This window comes from Bicyclus anynana, chromosome 3 (genome assembly GCF_947172395.1).
Source record: "Bicyclus anynana chromosome 3, ilBicAnyn1.1, whole genome shotgun sequence".
Taxonomy (NCBI): Eukaryota; Metazoa; Arthropoda; class Insecta; order Lepidoptera; family Nymphalidae; genus Bicyclus; species Bicyclus anynana.
This window is the reverse complement of record NC_069085.1, coordinates 18069066-18089084: the sequence shown is the minus strand read 5'-3', so window position 1 is coordinate 18089084 and position 20019 is coordinate 18069066. Positions and strand designations below refer to the sequence as shown.

The 20019-nt window shown below is 38.3% G+C and overlaps 1 protein-coding gene across 3 annotated transcripts in view; it reads right to left on the bottom strand.

Annotated features, from left to right (window-relative positions):
* Positions 1 to 18883, bottom strand: part of LOC112049338 (nuclear factor of activated T-cells, cytoplasmic 4) — a 137080-nt gene extending 118197 nt beyond the window's left edge. For all 3 annotated transcript variants that reach the window (XM_052891202.1, XM_052891204.1, XM_052891206.1), the window contains exon 1: positions 18337 to 18883. In XM_052891202.1, coding sequence (XP_052747162.1) covers positions 18337 to 18415 — 79 coding nt within the window. In that variant the 5' untranslated portion in view covers positions 18416 to 18883. The remainder of the gene's footprint in view (positions 1 to 18336) is intronic.
* Between the last annotated feature and the right edge of the window lie 1136 nt (positions 18884 to 20019).

Genomic DNA, 20019 nt, shown 5'->3' with positions numbered 1-20019 from the left:
AGGACGTTTTCTGCTAGCACCATGTGCTGTTTCTGAACCGCCGGGGTCTGGGGGCTTTCGAGGCGGCGGATCCACCTCCATGCCTACCTGTCTTACTATTTAGAACTTACCACCACCAAAATATGTTAGTAAAACAAAAAAATCGGCTACTTTTCACTAAAAAAACACTCGAAATATACACCGCACGTGGGTCAACCTTGGCCGACGCTAGCGAAAAACCAGAGGCTTATTCACACCTACGCTCAAAGATTTGATACTAATAGATATGTCATCGCGACATCTTTTCGTACGAAATTCCTCAGTGCTTGAAGACGAAAGTCTTCGAACAGTGCGTGTTGCTAGTGATGACCTACGAGACTTGCTCACTGGCCTTATTAGAAGGCTCAAAGTCACTCAGCGGGCGATGGAGCGAGCTATGTTTGGAGTTTCTTTGCGTGATTGTATCAGAAATGAGGAGATCCGCAGACGAACCAAAGCCACTGACATAGTTCAGCGAGTCGCGAAGCTAGAGTGGCAATGGGCAGGCCACATAGTTAGAAGAACCGATGGGCGTTGGGGTCCCAAGGTGCTGGAATGGCGACCCTGCACCGGAAAGCGCAGTGTTGGTCAACACCTTTTTTTTTTTATTCTTTACAAGTTAGCCCTTGACTATAATCTCACCTGACTGACACTGACACCCCACTAGGTGGACCGATGATATCAAGAGGGTTGCAGGGAGCCGCTGGATGCTGGCGGATCGATACCGTTGTGAAGGTCCATGCAAGAGGCCTATGTCAAGCAGTTTACGTCTATCGGCTGATAAGGCTGATAAGGTAAGGTAAGATAAATGTCACTAGCGCGTAGAAACTGAGACGGACAAAATTGGCTAATTGTCTTAATTTCATATAATCGCGTTGTAAACTACGAAAGTTATTTAATCAACCTGTAGAATATGTCGTACTATTTACGGGACACCCTGTATATAGATGACACCTAACTACTCGTATTGTTCGCATATACAATTTCCATAATAGGAATTTCCTCCATTTTGAGTTATCCCAACTTTTAAATAGCTTCTCTTATCATATAATCTAAAAGAATATGATAACTTGATAATTGATAAGTGTTGATAGGGCAAGCTGGATTCAATTGGCACTTATAACTTACGAGTATACTTTCGGACAGTACCGACTTCATTCGTACAGAAAGTCTGAACCACTTTAGTTGGTTTACTTTAAGTTAATCTAAGTTAATCTTATGTCACCATAAAGTGAACTAAAATTAAGACATAGAAAATTATTGATCAAGCATTTCAATAATAGTTAAGTTAAAATAAACAAATATAATTGCGAAACAAAAAATGTTAGCACATTCAAGGCAAGAGTGAATAGGCGCCTTCTAGGCAAGCGCTTCATCTTTGACCTCATCACTGATTTCCATGATACAATCATGCCTGATGAAAAGCAATGATGAGGTCTATACAATATAAAAAAAATACAAATTCTATCCGTCGAATCTAAATGGTTTTTACCTTAACAGACTTTTTGTTATATCAAACCTCAAGCGCCTGTAATTTTCACAATGCCGTTCAAGTCATGGAAGTAACAGGTTAGGGGTTGCTACCCTTTAAAAAAAAATTAAGTATATTAGGTAAATGTGATAATCCTCAGTCATGAGGATCGACTGACAAAAGAATATATCTTCCTCAATGATTGATAGAACATGTCTAAATAGCTATTTGCTAGCCATGATTCACTATGGCTAAAAGAAACATTAGCTACTAGTAGGCATCGATACAATTATCATAGACATGAGTATGAGTAGATTCGATACCGTGTTATCTGGGCCGATATACTAAACATTATGTCACGTTCGATTCCATGCCTACGTTTCATGCCAGACAACATTGTGAAGGACATGGTCTATCGAATAGACTAATAACCTATAGACCTGCATCACCTATCTTTTCACTCCAAACGTAAGCCTGTTCTGTGAGTATGTGAGCGTAAGAGTTAAGCTAATTACTCTCGCTGACACGCACACAAGCTCTTATCGTAGCGTAGCGACACGAGCGATGCGTCAAGGGCTCCTATTCAGGGGCACATCGGCTTACGAACCCTGCGACTACACATTATCTATGTGTTATAAATCATATGAGAAGCTTTCAAAATTTCATAAATATTTTTCACTAAGAAAGTCATCAATTTTACAGCACCCCCGTTTTTTAACGTAAAGAAAATTCCATTTTTTTAATTTTCATCTCAAGTTCTAAACTTCCTTTGAAATTAAGTATTTCTATTATGCCTAATCAACTCTACAACGATTTTATGAGATACAAGTTAGACATTGCTTATTTTGTTTCAAGAACAACTATATTTAAATATTGTAAGCTTACATTTCATTTCATTACAGGCTTCAGTTTGCTCTGTGCGATCAGTTTGAAGGCGGTACCAAGTTACTGATGTATTCATTCAAGCCGTTTAAATCATAAAGATTTATGATTTTCAGACAGTTCTTTCAGAAACATCTTTAATTAACACAACACTACCTTGGTACCTAAGCAAACTGAGAAGGTAGCACATACGATGTTATTTTTCGCTTTTTAGTTTAATAAAAACATTATCATAATTTTGAAGTCGGTTGTATTTTTTATACAGAAATTATAAATGAGGAGGTTTATACAAAAATCGTACTTTTTGAATTTCAATAACATATTTCGTCTCAGATTTTGACTCTCGCTACAATGTTTTATGAACTTCACAAAAGTTACGTCGTTAGCAACTTGTTTCTTTTTACTTTTAAAACGTTATTTGATCTCAATATCGATATTGAATACCCATCGAGGACCGAACTTTGGAACTGTTTTTGTAAAATCGAAGTTTTCTTTCTTTTATATTTTTCTTCAATTTTGATTTTAACGCAATTTCGTTTTTTTAGATACAACTTCTCTAACTAACGAGTGTTTAATTTACCTAATTGTAATTTTTGTGTAGTTATAAAGATTTTTGAGAGTAGCGGGCTAATTTGTTAGGTGTATATTATTTAGATTTGTTAGTTATGTAGTAGGGGGTAGTCAAGTATAAATAGTATTAAATACATAAGAACTTCAAGTTCATTAAACCATTTTTGATATGATTATTATTACACTAAACGACCTTGTAATGGTTGTAATTCCTCACTTATTACATGTAATTTGGTTTTTTTACAACGCCTGTAACAGAAGTGCCGACTAGTAAAAACTAATAACTATCAAAAAAACTATAAACATACTTTAGTTACTCAACTATAACATTGGCAATTGGTAGATACTACGAGGCCACGGCTGTGGCAAAACCAGTGAATCATAGTAACTTTCAGTGTTACGGCATTCTTGTCAGAGAAGGCGTTTTTCGAAAGACTCAGCTTTACTTATTTACTTACTAGCGGACCCGGTCAAGCTTCGCTTTGACTTATTTATTTATTTATTTGCACTTCTTTCCTACCCCTACCTTACACTACCCTACTCCTACCCCTACCCTATCGCTACCCCACTCCTACCTTACCCCTACCCTACCCGTACCCTACCATACCCCTACTCTGCACCCACCCTACCCATACGCTACCACTACCCCTACCCTACTTCTGAATTCATTTGTTACAAAAAATGTGATAAATGACAACCGATTTTGTGCAAACTTCACATATAGTAGTTTTCGAAATAGAAACTTTAATTTACACAAAATAAAATCATGAACGCACGCGAAAATGTTAATTATTTGTCAGTATTTCTGAACGCACTTATAAATGTCAATCATTATAGTATTTGACAGGATGGACAACAATTGTTTGACAAAGAATTTCAATCGCAATTCAACGCGGGAATGCTGCCTGCGTGATGGGCACCCTACCAAGGGCGGCAAATTTTGATAAATATTTTTAGGTATTAGTTTTAATTTTAATTTATTTTAATTTTGTAGTTGTAGTTGTATTGATATTTCCTTATATTTTATTTTTATAATAAGTTTAGCCTATTTAAGTATTATCTTCATTAATAAAATTTGATAATTGTTTGACAGGTTCAACAAAGTAACATTTATGGAAAATTATTCATCGTTCATAACTATTTATTCTTTAAGTTTTTATTGTTTTTAACTTAGATACATAAATATAGGTGTCAAAGGTTTTTAAGATGTAATCTATACTGTTCTTGGCGGAAACAAATCCAACAAATCAAAAACCATGAAAATCGGTCCAGCAGGTCTAGAGTTATAAGTGTTGTATAAAAATAGGAAGGCTATCACATATTGACTTCGGTTCGAGTCAGTTTTAAAACTGAAAAAAGCATGTTAAGCCTCATGGACAAATAATTAAAGAAAAAACAAAAATTCTTGCAGGCGGAGTCGCTGAAGTTCGATATATTATGTACTAGCGGACGCCCGCGACTTCGTCCGCGTAAATTTCGATGTCAACTTTACTACTACCCATACCCTACCCTTACCCTACCCTACCCTACCCCTACCCTACCACTACCCTACCTCTACCCCTACCCTACCATTACCCTAAGCCCGGCCCTAAACCTACCCTACCCCTACACTACCCCTACGCTTCCCTACCCGTACCCTACCCTACCCTGTAACTTCTCTATCTTACTCCTACCCTTAGCAAAATCGGTCCAGTCCTTCGAGAGAGGTGGTATGACCAAGAGAAATAGAGACTTCTATGCTAATAATATAAAGAGGTAAAGTTCGTGTGGTTGTAGGAGGTAATCTCTGGATCTACTGGACCGATTTGAAAGATTGTTTTACCAATAGAAAGCTACATTATTTGCGAGTGTCATAGGCTATGTTTGATCCCCATATTCACACGAGAACGGGAACTACGTAAATGAAAGCGCCGGGCGTCATATAGCGGAATTTCTGCGTCTTTTAGAAATTTTGTATTATCTCCGAAACTATTTAAGTAATTAACATACTGTAAAGGGCAAATCTTATCTCCATAATATCCTTGTGATTATTAAATAATTTATTTTAATAAGGATTAAAGTTTAGTTGTATAAATAATGACGTAAACCTAAGTATATAAAATTAATAATTTTTAAAACACAAAAGGCACTATATCTGCTAATATATAGATGATAGATATATGGTGTCGCGGACTTTTTTGTAGAACTTTTAAAGATACATAAAGTCTCCATACATTAATTTCAATTTTACACAATAGTTAAGGCAGCGCATGCGAATAAGTCTGTTTAAGAGGATTTTCAGTCCGACCTGTATGACAAAAACTGTGATAACTCGGCTAATATATATGATACCAATATAAAATATAGCCTATAGCACTCCCCGATAATGTAGCCTTCTACTGGTGAAAGAATTTTTAAAATCGGACCAGTAGTTCCGAAGATTACCCCATTTTAAAAATGTGACAAACTTACAAACTTTACCTCTTTATAATATTAGTATAGAATAGATTTGTATTATTCGATAGATTATTAGGCCGCCCCCGCTTGCCGCACCGCTCGTCGCGTGTAAAGCCGTGGCTCTGGGTATTTTCTATACCTATCGCAGCCTGCGTCAGCGGCCTCTTAGTCAAGGCCGATTATTATCTGTTGCATTTTCTAACTCCTCTATAAAACATTAAATGCAATTGTGATACACAATATCAGAATAATATAAGTTAGTATTTTTATTCTTATAATTTCAAGTTTGCCTAACGAAAAAAAAGATTATTATACGAATCTCGAACTGTGATAGGTTTGAATCCGGTCTAGGGCATCCTCCAAGTTTCCAGTGCATTTTAAGAAATTAAATATCACGTGTCTCTAACGGTGAAGGAAAAACTTGATGAGGAAACCTGCTTACTTGAGAAATTTTCTTAATTCTCAACGTAAGTGTAGTCTGCCAATCCGCATTGGCCAGCGTGGACTAGCCTAACCCCTCTCATTCTGGTACGAGACACGTGCCCAACAGTGAGCCGAAAGAAATGGTGATTAGCTACGAAGCTCACCACTAACCTTCTCTACTAGGAGAGGCACTCAAAGCTGAAGTATTTTTGTGACTGGTTCCCGTTCTTAAAGGCTTTATAGGCTTCAAACATTTAACAGTTTCCATAAAATAGCGAAGGTCTGATCACAAGCTCTTGCTCTATTAATGACATAATAAAAATAGGCACACACACAAACAAACACACACGCACACTTATGCAGCGCCGGCCCGAAGTAAATTTTAGAATGGAGCGAGATCCAATTATGGCGCCTCTCCTGTTCGCTCCTAATAATATATACCTATACCAATTGTGAGTGCAAAATAAGTATGGAATGTGAAGATCTTGACCATATTCTGGAGTCACCAACAGTATCTGGAGTGACTAAAATTCTTTACCATTTAGGCGCCCTCTACGATTTGGCTGGCGCCTGGAGCGACTGCTCCGTTCACCGTATGGGCCCTACACTTATGTAATCATTATATGAATCAATCATTATAATATGCTAACAACCCATATGCTACATTTTGTCCTCGAATTTCCACGGGAACGGTACTATGCGAGTGAATCCACAGGGTTTCTTTTTTTTTTTAATTCTTTACAACAATCTCACCGGATGGTAAGTGATGATGCAATATTAGATGGAAGCGGGCGAACTTGTTAGGAGGTGGATGAAAAACCACACCCCTTTCGGTTTCTACACAACATCGTAATGGAACGCTAAATCGCTTGACGTTATATCTTTGCCGTTAGGGCGGTAACTAGCCTCAACCGAAGCCTCCCATCAGTTAAAAACTGCTAATATATTATATTTTTAATTCATAGATAATATGATAGTGGATACCTAGAACATACAATATTTACCGTGCGTTACAAGTGCGTACGTTATCGATATAAAAGCAAACAGCCATATAAACTAATCCATTAGATAGGTTACATTACAACACTCGCGTATACGGAGGCGTTATCTAATTACCAAGAGAAGCCGCAGAACCGTAATGTTAACTGATAAGATAACGGTCAATTTGGAACCCATGAATGGAGGGTGTCGATTAGTAGCTCTTGTTACCAGCAGGCTAATTCACTATCTCTGACGTATGCTAGTTGACATCGAAAATGAGATTCTATGTAACAAATGTCATCCGCTGCTTACTGGTGGATATCATATAGGTAGATGACATTTCTCAATCGATTTAATGTTTATTTTAATAGATTGATAGTAAAGACTAAAATACTGAATAGGCCAGCAGCTCATAAACATATAGAGAGATATATTTTCTGAATTCTGATCCATACAGCACGACAGGACCAGGGCTACCTTACCTTACCTTTTATCAGCCGATAGACGTCCACTGCTGGACATAGGCCTCTTGCATGGACCTCCAAGCACAACGATCTCGAGCCGCCAGTATCCAGCGGCTCCCTGCAACCCGCTTGATATCCTCGGTCCACCTAGTGGGAGGTCGCCCAACACTGCGCTTCCGGTGCGGGGTCGCCATTCCAGCACCTTGGGACCCCAACGTCCATCGGCTCTTTGAACTATGTGGCCCGCTCATTGCCACTTCAGCTTCGCGACGCGCTGAGCTATGTCAGTGACTTTGGTTCGTCTGCGGATCTCCTCATTCCTGATTCGATCCCGCAGAGAAACCCCAAGCATAGCTCGCTCCATCGCCCGCTGAGTGACTTTGAGCCTTCTAATAAGGCCCATAGTCAGCGACCAGATCTCGGATACGTATGTCATCACTGACAACACGCACTGATCGAAGACTTTCGTCTTCAAGCACTGAGGAATTTTGGACGAAAAGACATAAAATAAAAATAACAATCCCCAAGCCCGACAATTCGCACCGCAGCAACGTGGTGAGTCTATGCTCCATAAGAGGGCCTGGCCGTCAAAATAGGCTGACAATGAAGAACTAGAATGCCAGTTATGAAAACTTTTAGCATGTTTAGGCTGGTGGGGCGCGCGCGACCCAGTGGCGGCGCGATAGTGGTGTTATCAGCGCAGATACACGGGTCAGGCGCTGCGGCCTGTTTACTGCCGCGCATGCGCCGGTCATATGACTGGGCTGTTGGTTGAACCCACACAAATCTTAATAACAACACACTACAAGTGCCCTGTAACTCTTTAAGTATAGAAAACACTGCCAGCGTACCGTACTACTAAAAGTTGGGTGTGACTCACATTTCTGTTTTTCACAACAGCGTTGTGCCGTCGTGATAGCCCAGTGGATATCTTCAGTGGCAGCTCCAACTTTTTAGTTGTGTGCATTTTAAGAAATTAAATATCACGTGTCTCAAACGGTGAGCGAAAGCGTTGTGAGGAAACCTGCATACCAGAGGATTTTCTCAATTCTCCGCGTATGTATCCCCCAATCCGCATTGGAGCAACGTTGTGGACTATTGGCCTAACCCTTCTCATTCTGAGACTGAGACTCGAGCTCAGCAGTAAGCCGAAAAGTTATCACCGAAATTGTCAGCCGATGGACGTCCACTGCTGGACATGGCATCCCTGTAGCCCAGTAGGTGGTAATGGGCTGAAATGGCGACCCGCCACTGGACAGTGGCGATCGCCATTCCAGCGCCTTGAGATTCTCTGTCTCAAGATCAATTCATCGGCTTTTTGAAGTATATGCACCGCCCATTTCCACTTCAGCTTTGCGACTTCGCGACTTACTACGAGTAGCTATGTCGGTGACTGGATTTTTTAAGGTTCTCCTGATTTCTCATTCAGTCATACAAAAACCTTTAAAATTATTAACACTACTGAAAGTACTTATTTAAAAAGTAATGATATTCATTATTTTAAACAGACCCAGACAAAGGGATAACAGAAACTTTCTTCGCCTGAAGACTAAGACGAAGTGATTGTTTATTGGTATTGCGAAATATTATTACTGGTAGGCTGGAAAATAGCTAGAATTGTAATCTCATAATCAATATCATCATCTAGTTGGCCGCCATTTTGAAATTTATCAAGGTTTAATTAATAATCCTCGGTTGCTAAAATCAATTTTTCCAAGTTATTATTGATTCTATTCTCTAGCTTCCTATAGGTACTTTTTTGTCTGCGAAACGTAAAAAAATATAGTAGCAACTAGTTATTCGTTGTCTGAATTTATTGTTTTTTCCATCCTATGTACCTATACCCGTGCGCATTAACTCGACACTTGGCTACCAAACACATCCATACAAAGTACGAACGTCATTCGAGCCAGGTGTCAAGGTATTCCGTACGAGCTGTAATAAGTTTGTAGTGTTAGGTCGCTGTCTCTTCGAGGGCACGCAGCTATTGTTACAGGCAAACATTATCACTATACCTTTATTCGGGACTATTTAGATGCAGCAGGTCTAAGCTCTACATTTCTCTCTACAGGAGAGAGCTTGACCTCTGCAGTAGACTTCAATTTTTTGTTTACAAGATAGCCCTTGACTACAATCTCACCTGATGATAAGTGATGATGGAATCTAAGATAGAAGCGGGAACTTGTTAGGGTTGGATGAAATCCACACTCCTTTCGGTTTCTACACGGCATCGTACCGGAACTTGGCGTTACGTCTTTGCCTGTAGTTTGGTAACTACCAGCCACTTGACCAGTAGCTCTGGACCAATTCAGAAAACCTCAATCAGGACATCTGTCTTGTAAGTCCACCGGACAGCGCGAAGTCAGAAAGCGCGTTTGACTTGAAGGTAGGTACTAGTATGCATGCCTGTTCTGAGTGATGCTTTCACAAAAAGTTGGTCTAAACCAAATCAAAGAGAATTTCGAGTATGCAGAATTTGTGGCTGTAATAATAAGCGTTTATGACTTGCGCTACTAATAGATTTAATAGCACAAATAAGTATGTTTTACGGTTTGTTTATCTTACGCATTAGCAAGGTTCGGCTTCAAGTCAATGTCAACTATCTATTGGACTAAGAAGCATGTGATTGCCAGATCTTCGTCATTTTATAATATAACAAATCTTCTAACTTCCTCAAAGTCACCACGGTCCTACATGTCCTACTTAATACTCATCTATGATTGGAGGAGGGGCTGATAAACTTTCAGCTTTTATAAAATCTGACGTCTAACCACACAGGCTCTCAGTCTAATATATTGGATGCGAACACCTCGTATACAGCCTTTCTTGATGAGTACTTTTACCAACAACGAATTTAGAAATAAAGGTAGAAAACGCATGTCATTTCATAACTTATTTATTTTAAATTATGTATGGTTTATTTATATAGTTAATTGTTATAAGCTCATGAATCAAATTTATTTACATTAAATTAAGAACAAGTTAATTATACTAATTATTAGGTGTGAAATGACTGGTGATTTATACCCTCATTTTTAATGTGTTGTGAATTCACATACATAGTAGCAAATTGTCACAGCCAGGAGTCAGAACTGATTACACTCAGCACACAAATCTCTTCAGGTACTCAGATAGGTACCAGTGTCACTCTATGCCCAGGCGGCCCAAGCGGCAGTAATACGCATCTCAAAATAACGAGATAAGCGTGTATTCATATTCTCGTCCAATCGTAACTAAAGAGAGCAATATTTACAAAAAAAACTGCTCTTATGTTGCAATGAGTCGAAAGAGAGCGATGTGTAAACTATAGGGCTCTTCTCGGACCAAGGCGCGTTTGGAACCCTCGTAACTTTAATTTTAAGTTTTCGACTATTATCACCACCATAAGATTAAATTAAATTATGACATAATCTTGACCTTTCAAAAGTGCTTGTAAACTAAGCCTAATTGAAACAAATGAATTTTGAATTTTGAATGCACTCATCTCAGACCCACAAGTCTGAGTGTCACAGGAAACGACTCGAGAGACGCTTCATTTGACGTTGCTCGTACTCGGACTCTACTTTCGCCTCAGACCAATTATTGTATAGGACCTGCCTCGCTAAACGTTACTTTCTGTCAAAGTATATGATCAACGATCTAATGCGATTATAGAAACTGTCTCTATTGTATCGATGTTTAATAGTTGTAATCGTGTTCGTCGGTTAACGAGCTCCGTAAAAATACCTTTTTGTGTAATTGAATTGTGTAAAAAAACGGGCAAAAACTTCTAGTTTAGCACAAGATATATACCAAATCTAAGCTCGTTTTCTTCAGAAAATGACAGACGATTTTGTTCATGACCATGAGTGCGATACAGGTCCTTCTATAATTGGTCTGAGATTTTCGCAGAGCTTTTCTACGCGTTAACCGAAAGCTTGCGAAAGTTGAGTCCGGTCACGGTGAAACAGATTATACCGCTCAGAATTGACAGAGTTATTTTCTGATATAGTAACAGCCTTCTAAGCGTTATTCACGTTGGGTCATATCACATGTAATTTTTATTCAAGGACGTAATCTAGTGACAAATACTCAATCAGAAAAAAGTGTGCATTTTTATGTATGTCCGTTCTGTGCACGACTTGAGTTCACTCCTCAAGTGATTCATGATGTCAAAGTGAAAGATGCACAGAGGACTTTGCGCAAAAACGTAACGCTTTTTGTATAAAATTGTGCATATCGGATCGGACGCATTAATTGAATTGTTCGTTACGAAGTAAGCTATAATATGTAGCGTATTTAAGACGTGCCAATCCACGGCCAATTTAAAACCGCAGCCGACAAGTCGGCTCGTCTGTAGACGCTTTCCAGCCAGTGCCGGAACCGACCAATCTGGGGCTCCTTTGATCTAAAAACCAATAATATTGACCGATATATAAGCCCGGCCTGTACAAACAAACAGCCTTTAATATATTTTAAATGCGGCTATCGGATATAATTAATCTGTTTGTTGGTTTACGATTACTGATGTGGACCGGGGCGTACTTATATTTATTTGATAGTATATACAGAGTGCTCAGGAGTATTTCCCATAACTCTGGGGTTATATTCTTTACCTAAAATTAAAAATGTTCAAGAAACATGTATGTGTTCTAAAATTAATACTTTTTCCATAACTCTGGGGTTCTTCTAACTTCTTTACCTAAAATTAATTAAAAATGTTTAAGGAACATGTGTTCTAAAATTAATATTTTCGGGGTAAATAATATTTATTTTGTAAATAGATCTTAAAATGTGTCCTACGCATCCTTATAATTATTATGAAGCCAAGTTTGACGTATTTTAAATGCAAGGATAGATTAAGGCGTGTGTTACATGGATAGTCGGAATTATGAATTATGAATTACTTTGTAAGAAAACATAAAAAGCTTTATTTTTTTAACACCTTGAAGTTATTTAAGGGAAATATCCCGAGCAACCTGTATAGCGTTTAACTGCCTCGTAGGTCCAATGGTTAGCCGATGTCTTTTTGGATCACCAAGACCCGGGTCGGGCTGTAGAATACATAGCTTTTTTCCTCCTAGAATTTTTCAGTAAGAATTTGCAGTACGGATTTGATGTAGATATAGTATTTTATATCGACTAGCGGACCCAGTCAAGCTTCGCTTTGACTTATGTGCAGTTCTTTCCTACCCCTACCTCTAAGTATCCTATATGTCCGTCTCCTGGTTAAGCTCCCCCCCCAACACCAAATATATATATATATACTAGCGGACGCCTGCGACTTCGTCCGCGTGAAAGTCGATGTAAACTTTCAACTACCCCTACCCTAGCCCCACCCTACCCTATCCCTACCCTATCCGTACCCTACCCCTACCCTACTCCTATCCTACCCTTAATTTTCTTTGCTATAAACCTCACGGAGCCCGAGACCTTTCCAACGAATGCAAAACCGTCGAAATCGGTTCGTGCGTTCTGGAGTTATAGCGTCAAGAAGGAAAACCCGACTTATTTTTATATAGTAGAAGATATATATATATATATAAGCCAAATCGGTTAATCCGTTCTTGAAATATAAATAGTGTAACTAACACGATTTTATTTTATTACACTCGTAGATTACATATCAATATCTAATGAAATATTTTGTCTCCAATGCTCAAGTGTTGGAGAGAGCTTGCAAGCGCGAGCTGATGACAACTCTAATGAGGTGGAAGGTTGCATTTTTCGGACATTTGCAAAGAGGACCCCTCTACGAGTTTCCTAGGTTGATCCTAGAAGACAAGATAGTCGGTTAGGACCCCTCTACGAGTTTCCTAGGTTGATCCTAAAAGGCAAGATAGTCGGTAAGGACCCCTCTACGAGTTTCCCAGGTTCATCCTAGAAGGCAAGATAGTCGGTAAGGACCCCTCTACGAGTTTTCCAGGTTCATCCTAGAAGGCAAGATAGTCGGTAAAAGGACACTAGGGCGACATCGACGTAAACGGTCGGACTATATTAAGGAGTGGACCAAGAGTAATTACAGCCAGCTGGAAAATATAAGTGATCGGAAAAGTTTTCTCCGTCTGAAAAACTTCAGTTTGAAGTGGCAGCTGATGATGAGATTAGATTAAATTGGTAGTTAAAATAGTCAGAGGGGTTAAATTACTTGTAAAAAAACACGCGTTTATATATCTGCACCGTCATTTAAGTAAATCTATATCATATCAGGTGAAATTGCAAACATACGTTAACTTATCAATAAATTAAAAATTCACATAAGCACTTGTCGACCTACGCACGTGGCCCACGTAACAGATAAACAACTAACTTAGTAGGTTATTATTTTTTAATATTGATAACGCAGGTGTCAATGCACGCTGCGAAGGAAAATAAATAAATCGTAGACCGCGTGTAGTAAGTGCTGTTACAAGCTATTGTGTTCGCATTGAATAAATAATCCGTCGGTCGTTGGTCTCTTGTTGTGTATACTTAGTTTTTTACAACCAGTTGACGGAACCAGCAGATTGCACTGTAATTATAACCATCACTTACAATGTTAGTACATAATTTCGCATGCACGACAGTGGCGAATTCAAGCGCGCGCCAAGCAAGCATTTACGAGCACTATCGAATGGGCCTTTGATTAACTAGCTTCTGGAATGACTTGTAAGTCGACTTTGTTTCTAGTTCCTTATCAATCACTGTCTAATACTATTCTAGAAGCCAAAAATACGAATTCCTTCACTGATTAGTTCTTGCAACGAAGCTATTGCTATCATAATCACAGACACTGCATATATTACAACATAGATACTTATTAATAGATATATAGCAAACATAGATTGCTATCATACAAATATCGCATATACACGCAATTTTTTATTAAAAATGTTGTGTACATGCGACCTTCACGCACAGGTGAGACCTCAAAAACTCATGAAAAACGTCATCTCTATAAGTAGTAGTAACTTTCAACTACACCAGCGAGTTTCCGCCTTAGAAAATCTCGATCCAAGTTGTATTCATCTCTAGAGTTTGAACTGTGGAGACCCTTGGGCCATGGAGTCGCAGTGCCAAAAAATTTTATCGAATAATTTCACCGCGGCTAGTTGCCTCGACTGGTGACAGAAGGGCTGGCTCATTTTTTGCGCAAAGGATCAGCCTGGCTATCCAGCGCGGAAATGCAGCCAGTATTCTTGCCACCATTCCACGTGGGCATGATTTGTATAGTTATTAGGATAAGTTAGCTTAAGTTCCATATTGTATTCTTTCGCAATAAAAAAAAAAAAAACTGTAAGTGGAAGTATTTCATTTGTATTGTTATTCACTATGAAGTTAGTTAGTTACAATTTTGTTAATGTTTCTTTCTAGAATATAAAAGTAATGAATAGTTCTCGTTAGAGCTCAACCAAGTACAAAATCTACACTAAAATATTCCCTGGCGTTTGTTAGTAAACTTAATTTTTTTATACTACAACTCAATAATACTAACTATTAAGCTCAAGAAGTACTGAGCAGGCTTGGGCCCTCATAAGAGGCCCTAGCTATAGCTAGATACTCATGCTACGTGGTCCGGCCCTGTCGCACGCTACGGTATAACCGAACAACTTTCTTGTACCCGCCAATCATTTATGCACCTTGAACATAGTTTCATAGATAGATTATATTTTTCATTTAATAGGAATGGTACAGTTGACAGGTTTGTAGGGTTCTGTACGTTCGATTGAAAAACGGAACATTTGTAGGATCACACATATTATGTCTGTTTGTACCTACGCCGTCATAGTCAATAATCTCAGAATGTGTAGACCGTTTAAGTTGTAATTTGGTACAAATATCTACTCGCTGTGAGTTACGCGTGAACGTGGGGGGGGGAGGAGGGAGCGGGGGTTTACTTTAGAGAAGCAAAATTGAAAAATTAAAGAAGTTTTTTTGCAAATTGCATTTGTGACAAATCAAAGATGAGACAAATAGAATATAATTTGTATTGTGTTTAGATCTAAAGTAGGTAGGTATATCTATAACTTTAAAACAAATAAGTAGGTACTTTCAAAGTTACTCAAGAAAATAGACAATAATTGATCATCCCCACTTTTATCTCAAATTACTGAACTTAAATGCAGAAATTTATTTTCTATTTATAGATTATGAGAAAATCGACGAGAAGTTCATGGTAAAACACTCACTCATTAAATCACTCAATATTGTGCGTACGAAGTTACATTACAATTCAACTCACACTTGTCCCATTTTTAAAAGTAGGTCAACTGGTTGAGAAGTCTCATGTCGACCGAACTTCGCAATAATAAAACCACTGGAACCAGAGTTGGTCGATTTGTTCTCTAGTTATTGGTTTTCAAGTGGATAAAGTCCTCACGACATTATATTACTTTCTAAAGTTGCGGAAAGGTCTCCCCACATAACCTCCACGGTCCTCAAGGCGAGCTCCGATTTCCCAGAGGACAGCGTGCGATTTATTTAGACGACCAAAGCTGCCCGACGGAAATAGCGGCAATTTGCTTAATTTGAAAATGTGTTCGGCTTTCGGCCTTGTAAGTGAAATTGCGTTCCATTAATTCAAATACTAAAGCTTGAAGTACTAGGTACCTACGAGTACATACACCATGGGTTTTATATTTAGTTAAAAATTCCTATCATAAGACATACTGTATCTATTCCATGATACCGAAGATACGCAAATCTTTTTAGCCGCAATCGGACCTTAGCGATTTTAATTTCCCTAGATAAATATATATCAAAAGATAGATTTTGATGTGATCTTGACAGACAGACTTTCAGTTTTTTTTCCTTGGAGGTACCAAATTTTTTTTCTCTAGGCCTAACATGCCCATGACACAACTCTCGTGAAGAGAAAATGTACATAATCGACTAACGGCAACAGAGCCAGATATAGAGAGCGATATCATAAGAACAGGAGTGTTACTGTACCTACTCTTTTTAAAAAAAGGAGACAAAAGGTTACTGATAAATTACAGACCCATCTCACTTCTGAGCCACATCTACAAGCTGTTTTCGAGGGTGATTACCAATCGCCTCTGCCGAAGATTCGACCATTTTCAACCTCATCACGATGATATAATTATCGATAATGTCAGCATCAAAGTTGTACAGGAATACAACAGTTTCTTCGTCAAATTATACAACTTGGTAGGAATAACTTCGACAAGGAGGTTGGCAGAAGAGTTTAGATTGGTTGGGCAGCATTTGGGAAATTGCGTCGGGTCATCAAATCGTCAATACCCCAAAGTCTGAAGACTTCAATGAGTGTCATGACGTAAGGAGCGGAAACGTGGACACTGACGGTTGGCCTTATCCACATATTCAAAGTCGCTCAGCGAGCTATGGAGAGGCTATGTCAGGAGTGTTTCTGAAGGACGAAATCCGAAGGAGTACGAAATTAATCGAGTAGCCCAAAGGATTAGTAAACTGAAGTGGCAGTAGGCGGGCCATATTTGTCGCAGAACAGATGGCTGCTGGGGCAGACCTGTCCTGGAGTGGAGATCACGTACACGCAAACGCAGTGAAGGACCAATCTAGCTACATGCTCTAACGACATTAGAAAGGTAATGGGAAGGGGCTGGATGAGGAAGGCGGAGGATCGTGTGTGGTGGCGGGCTCTCGCAAAGGCCAATGTTTACCAGTGGACGGACGGATTATTATTACCTGTTCGGCGTTATTGGACGATCTTATGTAATTTTGCCCTCACGGAATATGCTGTGGGTCGCGTACTATGCCTACAGATTGTGTATTTGCTAGCTTATTGGGACAGAAGCTCTGCCCGTGTCGAACCCGAGAGTTAGAAACACAGAGAGATCGAAATGTCTCACCAAGGAATTTGGATCCCTCAAAGGGACGTCAGGACCGATTGGGCAAGTAAAGATGGGAGAAACATCTACTAAAGTGTTTATAGCCTCTTTGTAGCTACTTATGTAAAATAACTGCGTTTTAGTAACTAGCAACCACGCCTTTCGAAAAGTAATATCTACTTATCTGGAAATAAATAGCTAACAGTAGGTAGGTATGTACGGTTAGTAAACAATCGTTTTGCGTAATTAGGTTCTGATAATAACTTGTACATGAACGTTTGTTAGTTTAATTTGTAAATTATTTGTTTTAATACACAACAGCATCGGTTAGTCCAACATCTACAATTACGATTCGTACCTATAGTTCGATTATTAATTCCAGTCAGTAAAATGACAAGTGCAACTGTCATTTTACATGACATGTCATTTTACAAGAAAACTAACATTTCAGTGACAGTTGCATTAGTCATTTACTGACTGGAATTAATCCTCCGGCTTTACACTGCTTGGACTATGCCAGACAATGACGATCCAGTTTACCGCTAAATCTGCAGGACGCATAAGGGTTTGGGTAGTGAAACAAATATCGACATACCCATAATCATATTTCGATATTTTTTACTGCCACATTCTTAAAAGCGCCCAGACATATGACTATCATAGAAAGGTGCTCTTACTTGCATTGTGAACTTGATCGTGTGTGGTTGGCGTTAGAGAATTTCCTTTTTACTATTTGAGTTTCTTCTGCCATTTTAAACGCATAAAAAAGGGGATTTAAGTTAAACAAAAACTAAAATTTATCATCATTTATAACAATAAAAAAACAAGTATTTAAAAATAAATGTTTTAGAATATTATTAATTATTTACTTAGACCATTTCAGTCGCAGTAGACAGAGCAAGACTGCTATTTGCTGTTCTAATTTTAAAAAAATAGTATTTCGTCTGTGACACCTTATTTTGACATTGACAAGGAAGGGCCCATTTACACAAACATCGATTAAGGATTAGGTTAAGATAATTAAGATTAATTTAGCGATAATTATTCTGTTAATTGTTTGTATAAGTATTATTATTAACGAATAAAAATTAAGTAGGCTAATTGTCTTTATATAAAACCTTTGCTTTGCTTTGATTGCCATATTATTTAAAACGGTGTATTTAATACTGTAACGACAAACGATATGAGGCAGGAACATAATAAGTATTTTTAGTTTTGCGAACAGAGTCAAGGGCATGTCTTATAAGGCGTCTGGTTGTCGGGTGTAGAGTGAAATAAATAACATTATAAAAAGTATTCATACCTCTCGCCACATTGCCTTGGTTGATCGGTGCCCCGTTGACTTTGATCCTTCTTCCATCTGCGGTACATTTTAAAAGCATAATTGCAGCTCACGTGGTCCCCATTCAACATCTGATTCCACCAACAGTTGTTTATAAAATTATAAACAAACACGCATTTACTACATAATCTTCGGCGCCTACTGATTGGTCGTTTCTAGTGACGTCAGTCAATTTGAAACCACTCAAATCGACACAAAAACTTGTTATCTTGCAGTCTTTTAGCAATTAAACTCTGTAATGTGCTATAATGTTCACTTAACTTTCACAAAAACACTTGGTTTTAATAGAGTTTGTTTGTTTTTATTAAAATGCACAATAACAATCGAAAATATGCGAATATTATTACGATTCACTTGTTAAACTTTAGTTCGATTTACACGCTACGCGTTCACATTCGACACTTCACGACTACGATCTACGAGTACGAGTACGAATACGTCAGTCGGACCACGACAATTTTAATCAGCAATCAAGACCAAGTGTCAACAGAACAGAACTGAACTGCACTGAAATACCAGCGGATTGCGGGCGATAACTTGTTGAATGTTTTGACATTAAATGTCAATCTAGAAACCATAGAGTATAACGAAATAAAAACTGAATGACAACATATAGACAGAGACTATAGTTTGTTAGATTATACTTAGACCATTAATAACTGGACGTGGTCCGCTAACCGTTACCCCTCTGGCAAAGATCAAAAATCTATGATCTAATGCGTTTATAAAAACTGTTGCTACAGAATCGATGTTTCATTGTTGTAATCGTTTTCGTCGTGTAAGGAGCTCCCTAAAAATGCCGGTTTGTGTAGTTAAATGGCATAAAAAACGGTCAAAAACTTGTAGTTTAGTAAAAGATGGAGTAACGTTTCATTTCAAAGTATTTGAACCTTAATTTTATCAAATTTTTAATAAAAACAATTTATAAAAATAATCGATTCTTTTGACGAAACAGCCAAACATCGATCAGTAATCGAATATTCTATGTATTTAATCTGTGGATAGTCTAAGCAATGTCACAGTAAATATGCAAGCAGTAGTTTGACTTCATACTAGAGGTCGAAATGCGAGCTATACCTCAATTTCAATTTCAACTTACTAGTTAAATAGATTTTATTAATTAGAAATAAGACTAACTCACTAACATACTAAACTTAAAACAGATACACTAACAATATACTAAACCGACGGTTTTGTCTGTGCAATTATGGACGAAGTTATAAAGACGAGAAACTACTATAACGGCGAATACTCGCACAGACATAATCAAGTAGCCAAGATAATCCACCAACAGCATGCTCTTCAATATGGCCTTATCGATTTTGAGATGCCTTACTATAGGTACGACCCAGCGTCAGTTCTTGAAAATAGCAGTGCATTGCTCTACTGGGACCGAACGATTATCACTGACAGGTATATTGTAGCCAATAGACCTGATATAGTGCTAATCGATCGGTCAGTGCGTCGTGCAATAATTGTTGATATTACAGTTCCACATGACGATAATCTGGTTAAAGCCGAAAAGGAAAAAGTATCAAAATACTTAAAAGGACCTTGCTCACGAGATCACCTCCATGTGGAATGTTGAGTCAACTATTATTGTTCCGATAGTTGTTTCAGTCAGTGGTCTTATAGCGAAAAGCT